General features: G+C 61.7%; 1 protein-coding gene across 2 annotated transcripts; it reads left to right on the top strand.

Annotated features, from left to right (window-relative positions):
• Window positions 1-1,804: 1,804 nt before the first annotated feature.
• Window positions 1,805-11,656, top strand: DACT2 (dishevelled binding antagonist of beta catenin 2). 2 transcript variants are annotated; one of them, XM_059399309.1, is made up of 5 exons: window positions 1,805-2,150; window positions 7,414-7,546; window positions 8,514-8,756; window positions 9,342-9,385; window positions 10,043-11,656. In XM_059399309.1, the coding sequence occupies exons 1-5, from the start codon at window positions 1,887-1,889 to the stop codon at window positions 10,928-10,930; spliced, it is 1,572 nt and encodes a 523-aa protein (XP_059255292.1). In that variant the 5' UTR covers window positions 1,805-1,886; the 3' UTR covers window positions 10,931-11,656. The 2 variants fall into 2 exon arrangements, with proteins under 2 accessions (XP_059255292.1, XP_059255291.1); XM_059399308.1 differs by having other exon boundaries at window positions 9,342-11,656.
• The last annotated feature ends 4,945 nt before the right edge of the window (window positions 11,657-16,601 follow it).

Here is a 16,601-nt window from a genome sequence, read left to right as displayed (position 1 = left end):
AAAGGATCTGATACACATTTGCCCAAGAAGACACACAAATGGCCAGTACACACATGAAAATACACTCCAGGTCAGTAGCCACAGGGAGATGCAGGTCAAAATCACAGTGAGATACCACCTCACACTTACTGAGACGGTCACAAGCAGAGGACGGGTGCTGCCATGGGCGTGCTGACACGGGGTCCTCCGTTCGCACTGCTGAGAATTTAACAGTCTGTCCACATTTGGGCTATTGGGGACATCGCTGCTATAAACATGGGGTGCAGGTGCCCCTCTGGGTCACTGTGTTTGTATCCTTTGAATAAATACCTAGTAGAGCAGTTACTGGGTCATGGGGTAGCTCTGTTTTTCGTGTTTTGGGGGAGCCTCCGCACACTCCTCCAGAGTGGCTGCTCCAGCGTGCATTCCCACCAACAGAGTAAGAGATGTGCATCAACAGATGAGTGGATAAAGACACACACACGCACGCACACGCACAATGAAATACTACTCAGCCATCAAACGGAATGAAATCGTGCCATTTGCAAACATACAGATCTAGAGGGTATCATGTTAAGGGAAATTAGTCAGAGAAAGACAGAGACCATATGAAACAAACCGGATAAACATAGGGAACGAAGGAAGGAAAAATAAAACAAGACGAAAACAGAAAGGAAGGCAAATCATAAGAGACTCTTGACTCCCCGGAACAAACTGAGGGCTGCTGGAGGGCAGGTGGGGGAGGGGCATGAAGGAGGCACTGAGGCCCTGAGCGGGGATGTCCTATGCAGCTGATGAAGCACTAAATCCTACCTTGAAACTAATAAAAATCAGCAAACCAACGAATCAACAAATCAAAGCAGTCAGGGGTTCAAAAGGTCTCCCAGCGCGCCCCCTCCTCCGAGGTCGGCGCCCACGGGAGTGAACGCGCACTGCCGGCTAAAAGCAAACCCTGGATGGCCATCGATTTTTCAAAGAAGCCAAAAAGTGGCACCAGCCCGAATGCCCACCAGGAAAGAGCGGAGAAGCAAAAGCGTCTACCCACAGGACGCGACATTGTCACCAGCAGAAAGAATGAAGGACGCGGTCGCCGGCAGCACGCGGAGCCGTGGACACAGCGGCCCAGCGGGAGGAGGCCAGCCGCGGAGGACTGTCCAGTGTGACCCACGCACGGGCCTTTGCCGCCGCGGCGCAGGAGCGGTGCTTGAGCACCGGGAGCAGACGGCGACGGGAGGCTGAGGCTCAGGGTCGAGGGCTTCTTCGGGATCACTGACCCGGCCGCGGCACACTTGTGCTGCTGGGACTACAGAGGGAATCACCAAGTTGTGCCCTTGGAGCGGGTGCCCTGTAAGAATAGGTTCGCTGCATCTCCATAAAGCTGTTATCACCCCCCAAAACGGGGGCATGCCCACTGCTGATATACGTTAGGAAAAGCGGGTAATACGTTTTTCCAATTTATAACAAGCTTAAAAAGGTACCATGGTCCTTAAAAAGTGGTACCTTCCCAAGAATTTATCTTAATTTAAAAACAACAACAACAACAAACCAAAACCACCACCTTTCACCGCGTCTGTTCCCCTTTGGGCCCTTTCCGGCCTCCTGCTGGGGCCCTCCCTCTCCTTTGGTCCCCTCCAGACTCACCGAAAGGCTTGGGTCCCCGGGACCCCAAGGGCACGGGGCGGCGACGACGGGGCGGGCCCAGGGCGGCCGCTGTGACCTGGGGCGTGTGCAGACACCGCCCTCCGCGGCCACCGATAGGTCCCACCCCACCTTGGAGACCTGCGGGGCGGGGGCGGGGAGAAGCTGCGCAGGAGGCCGCGCGCGCGGCCCGGCGGCTCCGAGGAAGCTCCGGGAGGCCGGGCAGGCTCCAGGGAGCCCGGGCAGGCTCGGGGAAGGCCAGGCGCGGGATGTGGGCGCCGAGCTGCCCGCCGGGGCCCGCGGGCTGGGACCGCCGCAGGGTGGGCGCCCGGCTGCGCGCGGCGCTCGCGGGGCTGCGGGAGCTGCAGGGGCTGCGCGCCACACAGCAGGCGCGCGTGCGGGGCGCCCTGGCCATGCAGTCCCCGCCGGGCCCCGCCGCCCCCGAAGACCCCGCGCGCCCCGAGCACCCCCGCGGCCCCCGCGCGCAGGAGCTGCGGTTGGAGGCGGCGCTGGCGGCGCTGCAGGAGCAGCTGGTAAGGAGCCGGGGCCCCGGGGGTGCTGGGCGCGCGGGGCGACTGGGGGCCGGGCCACCTGGTGCGGGAGCGCGGTGGCCGGACTGCCCCACTGATTGAAGGGGACGCATTCGGGTTCGGATGGGACGGCCGCGGAGGCCCGCGGCATGCGGGTGGGGATCCGGACTCGGAAAGGCGCACCGGGGCTGCCCCGTAGCGCTGCCTCCTGCTCCCGCGGACCGGCTCTGAGCGCGCCCTCCTGCTGGACTTCCGGGCTGTTCCGGGAGGAGCGGCTCAGTCGGTTTCCCCGGGGCAGGGGCTGCTTGGGATCCTGGTGTGGGATCCCGGGTGCAGGTGGCCCCGCCGCGGGGCTCTGGAGCGACACTGCCCGCGTGCTGGGCGCAGCCCGAATTGTGCCCGTACATCACACCCGAATTGCTCAGATTTGATGGGTCGGGTCGGTTGTAACAAAATGTGGAGGAAAGCATGTTTCCCAGGAAAGCTTCAGCTCCAAAGTGTAACCTGACCTGCAGAATGAGGTGTGTCCGCGGAGTCCCCGAGCGGGGGAACCGGGCACCCTCTTAGGGCGGCTGCACCTGTGTGTCTCCTGGCTCCCCCGCCTGCTCCAAACGCCAGCTCCGTCTCACTCCACGTTGTTCCTGCGGTTTTAATCTGCTGCCGGCCTCGTCTTTCCTCTATCCGACACAACTCGGGAGTTTTTCCAGCACTGAAGTACGTTTTAAAGGAAAAATGAAAAGGCTCTATGGAAAGGTTCATATCCGATGGCGTTCATTCTAGTCCTCTTAAGTAGAATTTTTTAAATTTAGAAGTTCAGATCTGTTGTGTTTAAACGCTGCTGGCTGTTCTCGTACAGCAGGCTGCACGGTGCTGCGGCCTTCCTCTCTGCTTAGCTCCGTCCGGTGACCGGCGCGTTGGGTGTTTCTGAATTCCAGAACCTTGAAGATGCCTCTGGGGACTCCAGACCCACATTGCAAAAAAAAAACAAAACAAAAAAAAATAACAAAAAAAACAGGCAGAAAGTGGAGGGAGCAGAACCTGGGCCCTGACTGCGCAGACTGCTCCCCGCCTGTGACTGGGCCGCCCACAAGGGCAGGGGCCAGCTCTGGAGCGGGACCCGCACCTGCGGTTTGCCTGCCCTCACCAGTCAGCCCCGGTTCCCTGCGCGTCTGCACCCAGGGCTCCGTGGCACCCGGCCGCCCGCAGAGATGTGTGGCTCCGGGGAGAGCCGGGCACAGCTGAGAGGCAGCCCTGAACTCCTCCGCGGGCACGAGCACAGCTGATGATTAACTCGACTTCGGGGATGCACCAATCAGACTTGCGAGTCGTCAGCCTCTAATTACAAGTAGCCTTTGGAAGAGATCAAACAGGTTTTTTGTTTAATTTTTTTTTTTAATGTGGGGACCAGAAGGAACACGCAGACTTTGTCTTCAAACTTTGTTCTTGGCGTGGATTATGTGATCAAAAGAGAAGAACTGAATTTGTGTGACATCAGCTAGGGCTTAACACTTCCCTGTTTTTCTTGCAGGGAAAACACAGGAGTAGTGCTAGAGCCGTGGGGAGAGCATGATTCATGGGCCTCCTGGCCAGGGCGGCTGCAGACCCGCAGCGCCGCTCACTCCGCCTCCCCCAACCGCTCCCCGCGGGCGGCCGGGTGGCCGCGCTCGGTGAGAAGACCAGAAGGGCTTGGATCTGCCCTCGCGGCCTTGTCGCGCACGCGTCCCCCGGTCGAGGAGCAGGAGCGGTTCTGGGGACCTGCACCGCACTCGGGTGAGCAGAGTTAGCGCGGTGACTCGGATGGAAGCAGGCTGCGCCTGAAGTCGCAAAGGAGCATGCAGGAGTCGCTTAGTAGGTGTGCAATGAGCAAATACAGGAGCGCCTTTCATTGCTCTCCTGGGGGATAACCTTCCTGTCTCCCTGTTGGAGCTGACGATGCCCCGTGACCCCGTGTGGGGCAGCTGCTCCTCACTGGTGGGTCCTGGGCTGATCCGTGGATAACTTTGGGGAGCCCGGTCATCCCTGAGAGGCGGCGGCCGGTCCACTGCTCTGGCGTCAGGTTCCCGCGACACCCACGTGGCCTGCGGTGCCCCAGGGCAGGCCAGAGGCCCCACCCCCCGCTCGGGGGCTGCCAGTGGCACTGGGAGAGGTGCCCCGAGGTGCCGTGAGAAAGGCCGCTGGGGACCCCGCCGTGACATCTTACCCCGAAGAATTTCCCAGGAGCTGGCTCGGCGGGTCGTGACTTGTCCTGAGAGTGGCAGCGGGCCACGGCTGCTTTTCGCGGGCAGGTGCTGGCATTAGGGACAGCAAGAGCCGGCGGGCTGCCTCTGCCGGGGTCAGCAGGAGGTCGGCTGCGTTCCTGCTTCCCGGGCCTGCCCGCTGGCTTCCTGAACTTGCTTCCTGAACCCTCCGGGGAATGAACTGGCTCAAGGTCCCCAGCGGGGGCGGGGCATCCCCGACAGGGCCAGGCCTCCGGCCAGTTCCCACGCGGCCCATCTGTGCCCCTGGCCTTTGCTGGTGGTCGGTGGACTTCTCCTGCAGTCTGGCGGTCTACGGCCCCTGGGATAGCTGCGGCTTTCGCCTGTGTCCTGCTTCCTGTGTAGACACTCAGCTTTTGAGGAGAGAGAAGGTGTTTTAGACGCCGTGGGTGTGTTCTGAACTCGAGGGCAGTTTTCCTTTTTGTCCTTTGGCTCTGCCGTGAATGAAGGCTTGAAGAGAGCGGAACGCTGATTTGTGGATGGAAACCGAGGACAAAGAAGGGGAAACCGGGTGGTTCTCTTAGGGTATAGACAGCAAACTTCGCAGAGAAAGGATAAGCCGAGTCTGTTTTTAACGGCGATCTGTAGAATGCCCTTCTCCAGCCTCTCGTGTTCATCCGTTCCTAAGAACCCTTTGCATTCCCTGGGAAGCTCGTCCCGATGCGCAGGCCCGGGGTGACCAGGATCCCCAGAATCTGTGTTTATGCTCAGGCGACCCCACCTCCCGGGGACTTGTGGGTGTGTACTGCCTTCACCCCAGCCCCAAACACCGGCTGGGGGGGATCCTGACTCCGTACACCGCCCTGATAGTGAGCCTGGATGCTGGGGACAGAGGTGGGGACGAGGGGCCCCCCAAACGCGCCGGCTGCTCTGACGGGGGTGCACGTGACTGCCACGGCCCTGGTCCCCCGGTGCCGTGTGCCAGTGACGTCTTCTCTGCAGAGGAAATACGTGAGGAGAGATTGTCTGTGGCCGGCTTCAGTGGCCCCTGCTCTCTCCTGGTCACAGACTGAACTTGGGCTCTTAGCACAGAATTAGACACAAGGAGTAAATGAAAAAGCAGAAACATGAACCCCCGAGTGAGGGAGGGAAGCCTCAGCGAGGACGGTGTCACCCCAGACAGCGAGGCCTGCGCCTGAGCTGCCGCGTCCCGGGGACACGGTAAATCGTCGGGGCGCCCACGGGCCTGTGCATCTTTGACCTCTTGCCGTCAATCAGGAACCGCCCACCGAAGGCCTGGCTGGGCACACAGTAGTCACAGAGCGGCCATTCTCAGCACAGACGCACAGAGGGGACTCTCTTTTTTGGAAATCGGCTTAGAGGAGCCCTGGGGGCTCAGAGGTGCCCTCCTGCTCCAGAAGGATGAGAATATCATGATTTGGAAGAGAAGCAGTCAGATTGCTTTGTAAGCATCGAGCTGTGACCCCACAGAGTAAGGCACAGCAGCCCTATTTAGGACAGGGAAGGAAAAGTCATTCGCAGTGAAAACACACACTGGCCCCTTTGCCTGAATGTAGTGTTCTTTGTGCGGAGGGTGTTGGCGTGAAGCCCAACTTCGCACACCCTCAGCTCTCTCTGCCATGGCTCTTGACACGGTCACGTTCTCCTTGGTGAAAATATTCAGAGCAAGAGGCCGCATGTTCAGGCTGGACTGGATGGTTCGGGGATTACAAAGTTTTTATGAAATCCAGGACTGGTTTTGGCTGTGATACGTTCACAGATTATCCTGTGGCATAAGACTCTCTGGCTGTGACACGTGGAGTCTGCTCTCAAAGCCATGGATGTGGTCCCCGAGCAAAGGGGAGTTGGGCATGGTGGCCCGGGGACGGTGGCCCGGGGATGGCGACCTGGCACGCACCAGGCACTGTGTCAGGCCATGGGCTTGTCACCCACGTCACCTCTCTCGGGCTGGATCCAAAGGCTGTGCCCACGCGACCCCCTCGTAAGAATCGGCAGTTCCTGCCACCTGCTTCCCTCCCAGACTGCAGCCTCGCGGTGCTGAAATTACAGAGATAATTATGGGGTTTAGGGAACTTCCTCCCCTGTGATATTAGATTTGAAACACAGTCATTTTCTTAAACAGGGTGAACCACATAATTACATCCATTCATTATTTGCCTTAAACTTAATTGTTGATTAAAAATAAGAAATTTATGCAGCAGGCCCTGAAAACGGTGCTGCCTGACGATGGAGAGAAGGGAGTCCACATCCGTGAGGCACTCGTGCTAGTTCTGCACGTTTGTCATTTACTGTGGGTGTGCAAATGCGTATTATGGACAGTAACCGCGTACACATACGCGTATTATATGATCACACACATACGTGCGGCTGATGCTGTAATAACCCTTATATGCCTGAGCCTGGAGAGGGTAGAGCCTCAGGGCAGAGCCAAGATGTGAACCTCTAAACCCAGAAGATTCTGGGGCAGATTTCCAGGTGCGCTGAGTGCAGGCACTGCCCCCTCCTGCCGGGCCTCTGCCCCTGTCCCTGAGGGTTCCACAAGGCGTGGAGGTGACGCCTGTGAAGGGGGATCCGAAGAAGGGGGCCTCTTTCTCCCTCGGGGACGTTCCCATGCCCTGAAAAGTCCGGGGGCCGCACAGGGCCCACTGAGCAAGAGAACGAGGCACACGAGCGTGGGAAGGTCGGTTCTTACATAAGCCTCGAGAACAGCAGCCGAGCGCGACCTCTGGGCCGCGTGTAAGAGCAGGGGCCGCCTTTGACCCTGAGCTTGTGCCCTGTCAGTCTCCTTAGGAAGACATACCTCGTGGAGAACTGCTGACGCTTCTAGAGGCCTGCCGTGGCGGCCGGCAAGCCGGTCGGCGGGGGCAGGGGCTCTTTTCCTCTGGCGACCAGAGGGCCAGAGCTTTGGCTTAGGGAAGTGGAGAGGAGCTACCGGGCTTTGGAGCCGGAGCCGCGGGCGTTGCGAGGCACGTCGTGTGCCGGTGCTCACTTCCCGGGCGTCGGGCTTGCTCTCTGCACTTGGACAGCTTTGTGTCCCGCTTTCCCCGTAGAACCGCTTACGACGCCAGGACGTCGGCCTGAAGACCCACTTGGAACAGCTGGACCGGCAGATCGGCGAGCTTCAGCTGGACGGGAGCGGGCCCTGCGGCAGGGCGGCCGACGGCGACAGCAGGCCCAGCTCGGGTAGGCCGCGCCGGCGGGCAGTGCCGCTGCGGAGAGGACCCCCTTGCCCTCTGGAGACCCCACACCTTGGGGGCCGGTGCTGCGGCGGGGGGGTCCGCCCAGGCTCTCAGGCCCGGCTCATGAGCGCAGCCCCCCCCCCCGAGAACCTGTTCCCAGGGAGCACGCACTATGCACCCCTTCCTTCCACCTCCCTAAATGTGTTTCTGGAAAGAGGAGCGTGTGCACAGTGTGCGTTTATGGGGAGCTCTTTGATGGGAAAGGCCTGCTTCCGGTGGACGAACCCTCCATGAGTGTCTCCCCTTCTCTGGGCTGACACACGTTCCAGGCTCTGTTCAGGTCGGAGTAACAGGGAGATGGTAAGGAGCTGTTTTAGGAGGTGATCGTCTGCAGGTTTATGGAATCTCAACTCTGGGTAGTTTGTCAGAGAAGGTGGGCAGGACACTGTCCCCTTGCCTGCTGCCCTTGGTTGAGAGCTGCGAGGAGATGGCTCTGGAGCCCTTCCAGCCCCCCTGGTTTAGAGCGTGTCATCCCATGTGCCCGGAGCCTGGGGCACACGCAAACCCAGGAGACCGTGGGCAGCACCGCCTGCTGTTTCTCAGTCTTTTTGTAAATTTGCAAAACCACGGCCTAGTCTGGGTGTGCAGCACGTGGAGTGGAGTGGGCTGGAGACCCCTGGGTGCTGTCCTTCCTCTGATGGCTGCGGGCACCTGGGAAGAGGGAGAAGAAAGCCAGCAGCCCGGCCACGTAGGGAGAGGGAAGCCACTTGCCTGAATGGGGGCCGAGCAGGTGGTGGGCTCCCACGGACTGTGCTCACGAGGCAACCGTGGACAGTAACGGGGAGTCCCCAGATGATTTCTCCAGCGCCCGCATGCTGAGATCCTGATCCCCTCTTAGCCCTGGGGCCGGCTCGGGCAGGAAGGGGGCCGCTGCCCCAAGGTTACTGACTGCCTCCGCTCACCCCGTCTAGGCTTCTACGAGCTGAGTGACGGCGGCTCCTGCTCCCTGTCTGCATCCCGCACATCCGTGTGTAGTGACCGCGTGTACTCCTCCCGGGACACTTTGCTGCCGGCCAACCCCACGGCCAGGCCCGATGCGGGGGACGGCCGGCCCCGGTCGGCCGACGAGACCACTGTGCACGGAGCGCCCCTGCCCGCCTGGAGACCCCTGGCCACAGAGGAGGGCGTGTCCAGGCCTAGGCCAGTGTCTACAGGTAAAAGAGAGCCGGGCGGGGTGGGAGGCGCCCTCCCAGGTGGCGGGGGCTGCTGAGTTCAGAGCCGGGAAGCCCCAGGTATACTTGGTGCTGGTGCCAACCCCACAGGTACCACTCCAGGCGTTTTTGGTTTTCGGATAGAGACGGGAATACGACTGTTCATTGCAGCAAGCCTGCTGTGATAAAAAGCATTCTTTTCTTACAATTTAAGTGGACATCAGGAAGTTATTTTACAAATCCTTCTAGAACCCTTACACACCCTGACGGGCACCGTCTGTCATCGGAGCGGACACAGCACCCAGAGTGACCCAACCTCGGGTGAACGAGGGCATCGAAACAATCGACTTTGCGTCTGGGCTTTACCACGCACGTCGGGGCAGAGAGGGGAGTCGGGACAGGTGACGGAGTGAGCGCTCAAGCCAGCCCTTTCTGCAGGCTCGTGTCCGGTGTCACTGAGCACGGGCTGCTGCTCCCGCCGGCCTCCTGCCCACACCCGCACAGGGCGCCGCGCAGCCATGATGCTGCATGGAGGCGAGCCCAGGGCCGTCCCCAGTTCACCTGTTTGCTCTTTTTTCTCGTTCCCAGGCGATCTTGAAAGAGTCCTGCCGTCCGAGCTGGAGCTCCAGAAGGCCAGTGCACACCCCAAGTCCACTTCCGTTCTCTGCCCCGGGATGGACCTCCCGGCCCCCGTGCTAGACCCCAAGTACCAGTGTGACCTGGTGTCCAAGGGAGGCAGGGAGGTGTACCCGTACCCCAGCCCCCTGCACGCTGTGGCTCTGCAGAGCCCTCTCTTCGCTCTCCACAAGGAGGCCCTGCCAAGTCCGGGCCACTCGCCCCCCAGGGAGCCCCTTCCCAGCCCGGCGGCCCTGGGCTCCATCCAGACCAGACCCGTCCTCGAGGCTGGCCCAGCTGCGGCCTATATAGACAGGCTGCTGAGGCTGCACGGCCGAGGGATCCCCCTGAGGGGCAGCGTGGGTGAGCAGGGACCCCCGAGACACGAGGGGCCCCTGTCCCCGCCTATGCTTGGTGGCCAGAGAGCAGAGAGGGAAGGTGGCCTGGACAGGCTGGTGTGCACCCCAGAGAGAGCAGGGATGGGTAGGATGCCTCGGAGTGGGGACACCGGCAGGGACAGCCTCGAGCAGGGACCTGAGCGCCTCACAGCCACCCCTCATCCCAGGAGCCTTCCAGAGGAGGGACCCGAACCCCAGAATGGCTGCGTCCGTGGGGAGACCACACGGGGCTCCCCTCCGCTGGGGCATGGGCCAGCCCTGTCTCCCTGCCTACAGGCTCTGCAGCCGGCTCTCAGCTGCCAGGACGGCACGGTCCGGTGGCCCACCAGGAAGGGGGGCAGGGAGAGCCCCGCGCTGGCCCCAGGCCTCTGTGCCCAACCCCCGTTTGCTGACCATGGAGCTTTCCTCCTGGGGCTGAACACAGGCCACCCCAAGACAAAGGCTGTGAAGGTCAAGAGAGGGGCCACCGACAAGGTCCAGCCGTCCCCCGGGAGGGCTCTCGCAGCCCCCCTGCTGCCCCCAGAGTGGGGGCAGGGTCTCGGGAGGAGGCCCGTGCCGGCAGGGGCAGCGCCTAGCCGGTCCTGCTCTGAGCCTAGACTCTACCCCGTGCCCCTCCTGGTGCCCCTGCTGGTGACCCGACGGGAGGGTCGCCGGGCCCCGGTGCAGGCCTTGTTCCCCTTGGAAGTGGCGGCTGGTGTGCAGGTGCGGAAGCAGCAGCGGAGGTGGCTGTCCTCCGTGGAGGTCGCGGGCGGCCTGGGGCCCCCCAGGCCCGCAGTGAGCCGAGCCAGGGGCCCGCAGCCGGGGTGTGCCCGGGCCAGGCCCAGGCTGCCCCGCCAGGATGCCCGGGTCAGGAGTGAGTCAGAGGGCTCCGAGCCGTCGGCCAAGGGCGTCTCCTTGCTCTATTCCACGGTGGCCGAGACCAGCGAGGACGGGGCCAGTGACCACACCTCCAGCCGCTTTGGAGACCGGGAGTCCAGCAGCAGCGACTCAGAGGTCGGGGCCTGGCCTCGGGCGTGTCCCCCGCAGCCCTCAAGGGCCCCAGGGGCCCGGAGGCCACCCCTGCCCCCGATGCCCAAGCTGTGTCGCATCAAGGCCTCCAAGGCCCTGAGGAGAAAGATTCGAAGGTTCCAGCCAGCAGCGCTCAGGGTCATGACCATGGTGTGAGGCCCCGGAAGTTGGCAGAGAGCCTCGCTGGCCGGGCCCAGGCCAGGGTTATCCCCAGGAAAGCCATCCTCTGCGGAGCGCGGATGAGCACTCAGGCCCTGGCTAAGGACGGGCTCTCGCTTCCCTGGTTGCCCGCCGTGTGGTGCGGGTCTGGGTAGACTTGCCAACATGGATTTTCTCCCAGGTCACTCGGGTGAAGTGGGTCCCTGGGCTCGCCCCATGGACCAGCTCTGAGGAGCGTGTCCCTGCCCGGTGGAGACTGCCCCTACCCCTGCGGCCTCCGTGTCCGCATCCTCCCTGGGCAGGTGTCCCATCCAGGCTTCCGCGGTGTCTGCCCTGGGGTCCTGGTGGTGCGCCCCTACCTGCAGCCCCGGGCCCCCGACCCCAGCCCGTTCTGCATGGCTGGGCACCGGGGTCGGCCCAGTCCTTCTGAACCGTGACTCCCAGGAATCATTCTCCCCGAGGGCCGGGTGGAGGCCGGTGCCGGAGAAACCGGGGTGTGAATCCCACGGTAACTCCTCACCGGCCAGGACACGCGGGTTACGCCGGTACCGTCACCGGCCCGTCTCTTCACGCGCCGCTGCTCCTTCCTGCGGCCCTCGGTGGGCTCCCGGGCCAGCCTGACCCCCCGCCTGGGCGCCCCCCCCAAAGTGGGAAAACGCTGATTCGAATACACAAAACGGAGCATGGAAGTGTCGGCTCAGTCCGTGGACGGTGCAACTCGGTCTCGGGGTTGGGAGTTCAAGCCCTGCACTGGGTAGAGAGATGACTTATAAATAAAATCTTTAAAAAGAGTGTTTTTGAAAAAATAACCTTTTTTTTTGGTGTTCACTCTTTGAAGAAATGCCCTTCAGCTTTTCCGGGATCTTCAGGGGAGCGGCCTGCCGAGTAGGGCAGCATTTGTAATCCTGAAGCGGCTCTACCCGAATCCTTCCCCGGCCGCAAAGGGCTTCCCCGGGCCTGGGGCCTAAAGAATGGGTGGGGGTGTCTACACTGCGGAGCCTGGGGGGCCGGGGACCTCAGCCCCTCCATGGGGGTGGTTTGAAGACAGACGAGCTATTTCACCTTCCCTAAAGAATTTCTTAAAAAGGACAATTTTGGATCATTAGAAATCATTGAATCATTTGTAACTTTGACTGTGATTAAAATACAAAGACTTTAGACAAAACCAAAAAAGAATGAACCAGGTTCCAAGGGTCCAAGTCAAAATAAGGTAGAAATTGAATATGTGAGAGTCGTTAATTCATAAAAATTAGGGAAAAGGTGTATTTCCGCACCTTGTGTCATTTGAGGAAACTGAAGTTTTGCCTTTTGTTACGGACATTCAGTCCGAGTGTGCCGGAGCTTGGAGGGGCCTGGAGGCTGGGGGAGAGGGTCAGGCAAGCGCGCCCGGAGGTGGCCGGAGAAACCAGCCCCACGGCCCCTGGAACCGAGGGGGCCTCAGCCCGTGGGAGGGGGAGTCCGTGTGTCCTCACTGCCTGCTCAGGCAGACGGTGCGGGAGCAGTGGGGAGAGCCCGCAGCCCTGCAGGCCAGAAACACTGACGCATCCCATGTATTTCCCTAAGAATCAGGAGGCTAGTGGAGACCAGAGCTGAGTCTTTAGTCAGCCAGCCAAGCGCATGTACGGAGCACCTACTGTATACAGGAGCTGCGCAGACCCTGCCATATAACCGTCTGGCAGGGGGGGGGTTGTGGATTGTGAACATTAATTCTTTTTCCTTAATGTAAGTCTCATCACATTTCCGAAACGTTCTGGCCATCTTGCCAGTCTGCTGGGACATTTTCCTTTTCCTCTGAGCTTTAAGGCTCAGCGCCACGCACCTGCCATGTATGTGGCTGCCTTGTTGCATTCGGGCGGCGGTTCATTCCGCTCTCCCCGGCTTTTATCCCGGCCGGCCTTGCTGGAAGTGCCGCCGTGTTACTCGCCTCACCAGATACGGCTGTTCTGTGTGGTTCTGTCGTCTGGCCGGTGTCCGGGACGGTGCTCACAGGATTCACTTTCCAAAGCCGCGTGCTCCCATGATCCTTCTCACCCCACCTCCTCCAGGTCCGCCCTCGAGTCTGTAATTCCTGTCCCCCCGTCTCCTTGGGGTCACGCCGCAGCTCCGAGCCGCACGACCGCGTCGGCGAAGCCCTCCAGCCCGGTCTGCCGTGCTCTGTGCGCCGAGAGGCAAGCGTCTGCCGACTCCGGCACCTGCTCCCGCTGAACCTGCGAGTGAGCTGGGTCTATACCTACTTCCGCGCAGAAGGGGCCGTGTCTACGACGTCCGCGGCGGCTCCCTGCGAGGTCGAAGGACCCTGCCTACGTGCGGACAGAGCTTTGAGTTCTGCCCCTCGCGCTTCCCGCTTGTCCGTATTCCTTGGGGCCTCTCGGGTCGTTTTCGGGGGCTCGTCGAGGGCAGCACTGCCCCTGTATTGGCGAGGAGGTGAGGCCTCCGAGACGTCTGTGCCGGCCGACAGCCTGAGTCCCGGTGGAGCCGCCACGGCTGGTCCCGCACAGACCGGGTTGGCTGCCCCCGTGCGAGGTTGTGGCTGCTGTGGGCGGCCGAGCACCGCCTGGCCCCGTGCGCGCTGTAGGACACTTTGCCTTCCCAGTGGTGGCTCTCCTCAGCCTCACTCGCGGGACTTGTGTCCCGGGTGACACCCTGTTCTGCACACTGTGCGGCCGGTCACGGCATCACGAGCCCGTCGTGCTTTGTACTGTCCTCGGGGGAACACCCCTCCCTGCCCCCGTCCCCGACTCTGCCGGCGTGTTGTGGGGTTCCCGCCCTCACAGCGCGGAGGACGCCGACTCTCTCACACGGACCGAGCTCGCGGGCATCTGTCTCTGGGGTCTTACTTCGTGTCTGTCGAAGACCGTACTTCTCTTCCATTTATCCCATTACAGTGTGACTGTTCTTTTCAAAATTTCCATCCGCCGTGCATCCTAGTTGGACGGTCTCGGTGTCAAACCACCATCCCTCCTCCCGTGCTCGTTCCGCACTCAGGCACAGCGAAGGACGGCTGGACCTCGGCCGCTCCCTCCCCGCACCCGTGCTCCGGACGGAGAACGCTCTCGCTCTGGGCACTTGTCCCGTCGGCGGCCTGCTTCATGCCCTGGGTAGCTCCACCTGCTGAAACCGCCTCTTTTGGGGGAGCCCGAGGGCCGCTGTGTCCTTCGCGGTCGTTCCTGGAGCTGCTGTTACAGCTTCTGCGACTCTCTCTTCTTTGGTTTCATTTCTCTTCTTCTTAAAGAACAACTTTGACAAGTCCTTCCAGGGAGGGCTCGTGGCCTCGTTCTGGCCTGAAATTATCTCTATTTCGTGGCCATCCCGAAACGGCGCCTTGCCTGGGAAGATCCTTGGGCGGATGGTGGCGTCCCGGAGACCCTGGCCACCATCTCCCGGCCCCCTGGCTCCGTGGCCGCAGTCCTTTATCTCATGTTACAGGTGAACATGTCTTCCAATCAGAAGCATCTTGGAATTGTGTAAGCCAGTACCACGTCTTGGCCTCCATGAAACGCGGCGTGGCTGACCGCAGCTGTGGCCGCCTGTGCCGTTCGGGGCAACCTCTCCCTCTCTTCGCTCCTCTCTCTCTCCTCTTTGGGAAGATTCTTCCCTCCCTTCCTTCCTTCCATCCGTTCTTCCCACACATTCGTACGTTCCTTTTCTTGTTCTGCCTTGTGCCAGAATGGGACCGTATCCAGCCGGCCACGTGTCTCAGCCCTGGCACGGACGAGCTCTGGGGGGGATGGTTCTCCGCCGGGGAGGGCCGTCTCGCACGTTTCGGGATGTCCTGCGGGTGAGCGCCCTCCGACAGCTGGCCCTTCCCAGGGCGCAGAGTCACCCGGACGTCCCCGGCACCGAAGCCACGGCACAGTGACCGCGTTCTGCGCTCGCAGAACCGGGCGCCTGTGCCGGGATGGAGCCCACGTCCCGCGCAGGGGCTCCCGGGAATAGGTTGCTGTCCCGTCATGGGTGCTGCCTTCGTGCGTTCGGTGTGTGTGGTTGGCCGCGCGGCCAGCGCCTGAGCAAGAGCCCATCCGCGGGAAGAGCCTTCGCGGAGACGGAGCCTCCCTTGGCCTTCGACATCCCCGCCTCCTGCTCGAGACCAGAGGTTTCTTGTTTCCAAAAACAGGGAGTGAAAAATCAAAGTAAAACACATTTTCAAAGGTCTCCGTGCCCGTAGTTCCTCTGAGAAAGTTCTCCCACGCGTAACAAGGACTTTGTGGGGTGACCGTCCTGCTTCGTGCTCTGGGACCCAGGACCTCAGAGAGCCTCCGTCCAGCCGTCCACCTCCACAGAGGAGGCGCGGAGGGCAGGGCGTGGCCATGGCCACAGGCGGGAACAGAGGGGCCATCAGCCGTCGCAGCATCCGGGCTGGATCAGCCGTCGCAGTGTCCAGGCTGGGGCCGCCCCGCACCGCGCACACCGTGAGCCCGAGCTCGGCCCCCACGGACCGGCTTCCTGGAGGTTAGCTTCACTGATTTGCAGGCTGTGGCGTTTTCGATGTGCAAACACGGAAAGACACTTGCTGATGTACCAGATACACCGAAATCAAGGATCTGATAAGCAGAAATGAGTTTGGGGTGAATTTACACGTTATTACTAAGAACAAGAAGGAAATAAACGTGGTGGAAACAAGCCTGAAGGCAGTTATCGTTTCTGTCTGTGTGTCCATCCACGAGTCTCTGTCTCTAAGGGCCTCCATCAGGAAGGCCACAGTGGATGTGCTCCTGGGCCTCCCTGAGGTCCACCGGCCCAAGCCCCTCGGTCAAAGGTCACCGTCGGCGCGCTGCCTGGCCCCCTTACCGCGTGTGCTTCCAGGGAGGCTGTGTTTAAGGCAGACAGAGGAAGGGAACGAAGGCCGTGGGCCAGGGGCGATGGGTGCGTCCACCCGCCGCCCCGTTCCGCCCTCCCCCGCGGGCGGGGTCACAGCTGGGTCGCAGCCGGGCAGAGGATTCCATGGAGGCCCCTCCATGCAGTGACCGCCCCGTCCCCGCGCTCCCACCCACGCCGAGTCGCGGCCTGGCACCGTTTGTCCTGGGAGCCCTCCTGGGCGAGCCGCGCGGAAAGGCCAGGATTCGGACGCCCGTCCGCGTTCCTCGGGCCTCGGGTGGAAGACAGGAGGGCGTTCTCTCCCCGCGGTCGCTGACCTGGGGCCGGGGAGCAAACAGCCCTGCGTGTCCCTCTTCAAGAAGAAACGCCCCTGCAGCAGAGAAGGCTCGTGGGACCAGCGGCCGGAGAAAGACTGGGACCCAGGCTGGGGGACCGCAGGGACCCGGGGCCTGGCCGTGGGGGCGCTGGTGTCCGGGCCGTTCCTCTGAGGGCCGGGGCCGCTCCGGTGGCCGACAGCTGTGCACGGCTCTGCCCGGACCTGCCCACAGCGCTCACGAAACAAGCTCTGGGAAGCCCAACTCGGGATGTTTTCAGAGCAACATGCCCTGGCGCTGACCGTTTGCGTAGTGAGCCTCCGGGAGGGCTCGGCGCTGACGGCTCGTGCCCTCACGTCCGCCCGCGTGCGTTTCTCTCCGCCGCTTCCTTTCACACCACCTCACCCTGGGCCCGAGGCCTCGCCTGTAACTTCCAAAGCAGGATTTTAAAACTTTGGACAGAACAACGGATCGGAGGCTGTGTTTCGGAGATAGGGCCTCCCGAAGGGGAGCCAGAACTTACACGCGTGACCCCACCC

This window comes from Mustela nigripes, chromosome 5, assembly GCF_022355385.1.
Source record: "Mustela nigripes isolate SB6536 chromosome 5, MUSNIG.SB6536, whole genome shotgun sequence".
Classification (NCBI taxonomy): Eukaryota; Metazoa; Chordata; class Mammalia; order Carnivora; family Mustelidae; genus Mustela; species Mustela nigripes.
Note: the sequence above shows the minus strand (reverse complement) of the source record. Positions and strands in the feature narration are given on the sequence as shown.